Below are 6,852 nucleotides of genomic sequence, written 5' to 3'. Positions count from 1 at the left end.
TGTGCACCGCAGAGCCAATTGCCTCTAGAATTTCTTTCATCCTTAGCTACCCTGCATCTGCTCCCTCCTTTCTACACACCGAATAAAGCTCATGGACACCCTTAGTGTTTGCTCAGGCCAGATCCCTGTAGTCTCAAACTGACTGCCTGATGGGTTATTTGAGTTCAAACTCTTCACTTGCAAAGCTGAGCCACATCGAGATTTGGAAGAAAAAAAAAAAAACCGGGAGAGCAGGCCGGAACTCAATTACAAGACTTTGAAACCAAGTCACCGGTCAGACACTAGTTGGTGAGGTCTCTGAGAATCGACCACTCAGTGAAGACGTCCTGTTTAGCTGCGAATTTACTTGGCGTTCATTGGTTCATGTCTCTGTCAGTCACAACCGGCCTGGACATGGCGGTCGCCGGCAGCTGGCAGGTGAGTCTGCTGGTCTGCTGGGCTGGGTGTGGTTAGGCTCTGGGTCTATCTGCGTTCACGCTGTCTCTGCCTGCAGCCTCCCCGGCCCTGCGAGGTCTACCGCGCTGAGTGGGAGCTCTGCCGCAGCGTCAGGCACATGCTACACCATTACTACGTCCACGGCGAGCGGCCGGACTGCAGGCAGTGGCTGCGCGACCTGGCCAGCTGCCACGAGTGGGAGGAGAGCCGCAGCCCCGAGGCCCAGGTGCGCGCTTGGTGTGAGTGTGTGCGCAGATCCCTCGCGGACATCCCCTTCGTGCTTCCCTCCCGAGGAGTGTCCCCAAACGGCGTCAAGTACAAGGAGGGAGGCAGAAAGAAGGGAGGTATAGAGAGGCTTGAGGACAACAGCCCAGCGTTAGGGTCATCAGCGGGCCCTTGGGGACAGAACGGAAGAAGAAAAGAGCCAAGGTGCCTGGAGCCTAAGGGTGAGCTGTAAAGGGCATAAGAATGAACCCGAGAGTACCTAAAAATGTTCAAGCACGTGTGATTTGCAGTTACCTTTGGAAGGCCAGCTGGGCTCGCTTTGAGAGCGTGGAGAGTACTGTAGAGGACAGAGACCAGTCCGGGAGGCTGGACCTTCTCTAGGAGGTGTGAAGAATCCTCCACTCTGAATAGCATGTGGAAAGGCGACCAAAGAAAAGCTTCCACTTAAGTGATCCTTGGAGCCCCTCCTCCCTGCAAACACACACACACACACACACACACACACACACACACACACACACACACACACACACACACACCTACCTACCTACCTACCTACCTACCTACCTAGTTTTGGGTAGAATTGTGGTGAAGTTTTAACTCTCTGGGCTTCTTGCTCCTAAATTCCATGTGCTTCCTGAGTCAGTGAGCCTTCTTCCTACCTTCAGGTGAGAGTGACTTAAAGCCTAGGAAATAACCAAGGCACAGGTGGCTCCAGCAGCCATTCATTAAACAAATAGTTGTCTCCTTGGGTGATCTCTGATACAGGGTGAAAAGGGAGCCCTGCCTCCCTGGACACACTCCAGTCTGGAGAATGATGTTGCTTTCATGGGCAGTGTGATGGGGAAAATACAGCCGGCATAGGAGGTGAAGGAAGAAGAGGTTAGGTGTGGAAAGCATTCATAAACACTCTGAAACAGACAAACCAACTGATGTGGGAAACAAGCTGCTGAAACTTTTTTAAAATGCAGAAAACAGAGCTGGAGACATGTCTGAGTGGTTCAGAGCACTGACTGCTCTTCCAGAAGACTGAGGATTCAATTCTTAGCACCCACATGGCAGCTCAAAACTCTGTAATTTTAGTTCCAGGGGACCCAACATATACAATAAAAATAAATAAAAATTTTTAAGAAATTTGGAAAATAGCTGGGCATTGGTGGCACATGCCTTTAATACCAGCACTCAGGAGGGAGAGGCAGGTGGATCTCTGTGAGTTCCAGGTCAGCCTGGTCTACAGATCAAGTTTCAGGACAGCTTCCAAAACAATACAGAGAAACCCTGTCTCAAAAAACCAAAACAAGAAAGAAAAAAAAAAAAAAAAAAGAAAAGAAAAGAAAAGAAATGCAAAAAATAGAAGTATGGCAACCCCTAATAAGAAAAAGTAAAACTTGGCAGAAAGCTTGTTCATGTGGTCATGTGGCTAGAAACTGGAAACTTACTGTCTGTAACTATATATGAGCTATAACTAACCATATATATGTTATTTATATATATATGTGTGTGTGTGTGTGTGTGTAGTTACTATATATAATATATATCATAGTGAGGGTGACCTTTTACACACACCCTGCAGAGTCCAACAATAACTTAACCTCACACTTCTGTCTGTTCCTTGCTCCATGTCCCCACTCTCAGGCTTGCTCCAAACTCTCCAGGTCAGTTGTAGCTGAAGCCTAGGAGACATTTTCACATGGCTGAAGTCAGACTTTACATGGTTGTGACCTCAGGAGGTGGAGGCAGCAATATCAGAAACTGAAGGTCATACATACTGATCATGAGGCCAGCCAGCCTGGATCACTTGAGACACTGTCTAAAAAACCAAAGAACACAACAGAATTGCTGTTTAAGATGATAAGATGGCCTGTGCTGCAGAGAAAGCATGGCCTAGATGTGTGTGTGCTAAAAAATGGACCAGTTGTCAAGGTATGTTATGGAGAAGCAGTTGAGCTATGGAGCTCTGTGTACCACATATTCCCTTTTGTTTCTCTCCTCAAGAAAGTGCTGAGGAAGAGGGTGGGATAAGTGCTGAGTGACAGTTCTAGGGGTACTGGGACTCAGCTGTGAAGCATAAGTGACAAGAGTCTCATTTGTACAGCGATCCCTCTGTGAGAGTGAGCAGGCACGAGTCCAGGCTGCACAGAAGCACACCCTGGTATGGGCCTTGAGGCAGGGGCCCCCTGCAGACTGGAACCTCCCTCTACCACAGAAGGACAAGTGATGAGCGACAAACAACTGCAATCCTGCCCTTGACCTGGAACACAGAAGAAGGCATTTCCAGTTCTAACTGCCTATTGCCCACCTGCATCCGGGCTTCTCACTACTGTGATACTCTGAAAGACACTGTGGCAAGTACTTTTGAGCAGCGAGGTTGGTCCATCTTGTCTGTGCCATCTTCCCTGAGAACAAGTACACCAGAGGTGGCAGTCCTCACATGTGAGAACCTTAAGTGCACAGTGGCAGCCCTGACCTGTGTGGATCATGGCACAGTAGGCAGAATAAGGTTGCTAAATGGTTCTGCTGCAAGTGGTTCTCCTTGGCCATGAAAAATGGGCCTCAGTGTCTTGGGTTTGGCGATTACTGTGTTATCCAAGCTTGGAGTTCAGACTTGTTCAGCTCCCCTGGAGATACAGTAGAGCATGCTCAGTGGGCAGAGCAATTTGCCCCTCTGCACCAGCCCCTTTTACTGGTTTTGTGGACTTTTAAGAAGAAATGCACACAGCCTTGCAGGAACCACAGAATCTGGGGTCAAGAAATCCAAGCAGAGAGTCAAGAGTTCAAGTCCAAGGAATATGGGATTTAGACCTCCTGATTTCTCCTTGTTGTTAATGTATTAAAAGCCATTTTAGATGTTCAATTCCAAAAGCAACCTGAAAATTAAAGCCGCATTTGTTATGCTTTGTACCTGACCTAGTTAGGGTATGTATCTATTGCTGTTACAAAACACCATGACCAAAAGCAAATTGGGGAGGAAAGGGTTTATTTGGCTTACAATTCTACATTGTAGTCTGTCATCAGAGAGTCAGGGCAAGAACCTGGAGGTAGGAGCTGATGCAGAGACCATGGAGGAGGAGTGCTACTTACTGGCTTGCTCCACATGGCTGCTCAGCCTGCTTTTTTATAGAACCCAGGACAACCAGCCCAGGGATGGATACCCACAGTGGGCTGGGCCCTCGCCCATTGATCACTCATTTAAAAACTGGGTGGTGGTGGCACACACCTTTAATCCTAGCCCTTGGGAGGCAGAGGCCGATGGATCTTAGTTAGTTTGAGGCCAGTCTGGTCTGTATAGTGAGTTTCAGGACAGCCAATGCTACATAGAGAAATCCTTTCTCAAAAAACAAAACAAATGGGGTCTGAGAAGATGACTCAGAAGTTAAGAGTATTGGCTGCTCTTCCGAAGGCCCTGGGTTCAATTCCCAGCAACCACATGGTGGCTTGACCATCTATGGTGAGATCTGGTGCCCTCTTTAGGCATGTAAACATACATGTAGGTAGGACACTGTGTACATAATAAATAAATCTTTAAAAAACAATTGCCTTACAGCTGTAACTTATGGAGGCATTTTCTTAATTGAGGTTCCCATCTTTCATATAACTCTAGCTCAGTGATTCTTAACCTTCCTAAAGCTGTGACCCTTTAATGCAGTTCCTCATATTGTGGTGAACCCCAGCCATAAAATTACTTCATAACTGTTAATTTTGCTTCTGTTATAAACCGTAAGGTAAATATCTGATTTGCAGGATATATGATATGCAACTCCCATGAAAAGATTGTTTGACCTCCAAAGGGGTCTCAACTCACAGGTCTAGAACCTCTACTAGCTTATGTCAAGTTGATATAAAACTAGCCAGCACAATGCCTAACAATGCTATACCCAGATTAGTATTTTGTTCTTTTGTAGTGTTTTAAATATTTACTTAAATATACACATGTGTGTCAACATACATACAGGTGCACCTATGCTTTAACATATACCCACACACATGCATGCACCCATCTGCCACACATGTGAACATGAACAAGTATGTGTACACATAATGTACACATGTCACACATATACATAAACATGTACACACTTGTCTGCCTACATTCAAGTACACATACACATATACACACAGGGACACAACACATGCATATATACATGCACATAGACACATGCACTCATACATGTGCACAGACACACACACAAACACTAGCTCTCATAGAGGTCTTTATTACTAAGATGGTCAAATATCTTGTAGCTGAGGCCCTTGAGATGCTAGGGCCAGTCTAGTCCAGCTGCATGCCCAGCACCCTTTCTGGAGCCTTCCTAGCCATAAGCAGAATTATGGATGTCTTCAAAAAGGATATACTGTAGAATAACATGTCCCTACCAAGTTTCTACACTGTTATGAATGATGGCACTTAGACACAGGAATGAGAAAGCAGGGTTTTTCATTTCCAGGGGGCAGTCACTTCAAGGTGGGGAGTCTTCAGCTTAGTACTGGTAGTGGGTGGGGGCAGAGAAGGTGCTAGAGAGTGGCAGTCTGCATGTGCTATCTGGAAGGGCAGCTGTTACCTTGTTAAGCCAGTTCCTGTACCAGTTCACGAAGAAGTGAGTCCTCCTGCAGCCACAATTCCAGGCTGGAAATCCCACATAAACTTAGAACAGTGAGGGGAAAATTAATAACTAAAAGATACGGGACTCATGTCAAGAAGAGAAAACCAGAAAGAATAAGTGCTTCTGCCAATAGATATAGATAACTCCCTGACTGGAGTACATTCTCCCTGCCCCCCATTATTTTAAGGACAAGGCCACTGAGCCCGCCGGTCCTAGAGAAAGAAAATCCCCTAATCTTGCAGGTGCGCTAAACAATCCTGCCTTGTAAAAACTTTGTCCTCTATGAAATCTCTGTAACTTGGAAACCTTATGGGCTGAGAGTAGCAGTCTCAAACCTCCCTTTCCCTTTAAAAATGCTTTGCAATTGTAAGTGGGCACCTTACTCTTCTGATAGAGTGAGTTCCCAGTCAGTTTGGTTCTTAGCAATAAAAAGCAGTCGGGAGTCATTTCCTTGAAAGTTGAGGAAACCCAGTTTGCCTGAATTTACCCTGTGTACATTTTTTGTGCCTTTTTCAGTACAGAGAAACAAAGCCAGGACATTGTATAAAGGGTTCTTGGAATCAGCCCAGAACACACCCAGACTCTATCATCCTGGAGGGATGGGGGAGGGCAGGTGAGGAGGGCTGCCTCTGGATTGGACAAAGACAGCAGGTGTTTCTGCAGAAGTGGGTTTTGTTTTTGTTTTGTTTTGTTTAGGTTTTTTGAGACAGGGTTTCTCTTTGTAGCCTTGGAGTCTATGCTGGAACTCATTCTTGTAGACCAGGCTGGCTTCAAACTCATAGAGATCCATCTGTCTCAGCCTCTTGAGTGCCTGTGCCACCACCACCCGGCTTGCAGAAGTGTTTTAAGGAGAAAAGGGGACGTCTGTGCTAGGGTGAGTTGGTAAGTACTGATTGAACAGGTTAGCCAATATAGCCAAAAAATGAATTTTGATTGGTGGACTTTGGTGTTTTGATAGCTGGACCTTGGAGTTTTTGTCAGGCAGAAGAAAGTGGCCAGATAAGGGAATAGATCTTGTGGTTAGCTTTAAGAATGTAACCCAATGCTTTAGCAAGAGACAAGGAAGGGGAAAGGACAAGACCTGCTGGCACCATGTTTGTAATGTTTAGGCCTGTCAGAGGGCTGTTCACATTGTACATTCTAGATGCATACTCTTCCACTGAGCAATGCCAAACACAATCACAGCTTTGAAACTGCCAGGCTGACTTCCAAAGTCCTGTTACTTTAAGGGAAAGACATAACTATCAATAGAGTCTCTGGCTCTGGGGTGTGACTCAGAGCTACATAACTTGCCTTGCTAGCCCAAGGACTGAAGTTTGATTTCCAAGCATTGCAATAAATAAAAAGCAAGAGTTAAAGCCCTGTGTGATGGTGTGCCATACTGTGACCCCTAGCACTTGGGAGACAGAGCCAGAAGAATCAGAAGTTCAAAGCCATCTTTGTCTATGTAAGACCTTCTCAGAAAAACACAACAACAAAAACCAACCAAACAAACAAAAGTAAAATGATGATAAATATTACAACAAAAGTGCACACAAGTGTAAGATGGAGCAGTGTCTCAAACTCTTTGAACAAGACTCCATAGTTACAA

At 45.7% G+C, this 6,852-nt stretch overlaps 1 protein-coding gene across 1 annotated transcript; it reads left to right on the top strand.

Moving 5' to 3' along the window:
* The first annotated feature begins 277 nt into the window (after positions 1-277).
* On the top strand, positions 278-3,566 carry CUNH22orf39 (chromosome unknown C22orf39 homolog). Its single transcript, XM_051191005.1, has 3 exons — positions 278-417; positions 494-661; positions 2,756-3,566. The coding sequence occupies exons 1-3, from the start codon at positions 364-366 to the stop codon at positions 2,876-2,878; spliced, it is 345 nt and encodes a 114-aa protein (XP_051046962.1). The 5' UTR covers positions 278-363; the 3' UTR covers positions 2,879-3,566.
* Positions 3,567-6,852: the final 3,286 nt, after the last annotated feature.

Source organism: Phodopus roborovskii, unplaced genomic scaffold (assembly GCF_943737965.1).
Source record: "Phodopus roborovskii unplaced genomic scaffold, PHOROB, whole genome shotgun sequence".
Classification (NCBI taxonomy): Eukaryota; Metazoa; Chordata; class Mammalia; order Rodentia; family Cricetidae; genus Phodopus; species Phodopus roborovskii.
This window is presented reverse-complemented; position numbering and strand designations above follow the sequence as displayed.

What these genes read in the sequence shown, in the direction of transcription:
- CUNH22orf39 (XM_051191005.1), top strand. Translation starts at nt 364, where the DNA reads ATGTCTCTGTCAGTCACAACCGGCCTGGACATGGCGGTCGCCGGCAGC. An exon ending in CGGTCGCCGGCAGCTGGCAG is followed by an intron (nt 418 to 493) that starts GTGAGTCTGCTG and finishes CTCTGCCTGCAG; the next exon opens with CCTCCCCGGCCCTGCGAGGT. An exon ending in GCCGCAGCCCCGAGGCCCAG is followed by an intron (nt 662 to 2,755) that starts GTGCGCGCTTGG and finishes TCATTTGTACAG; the next exon opens with CGATCCCTCTGTGAGAGTGA.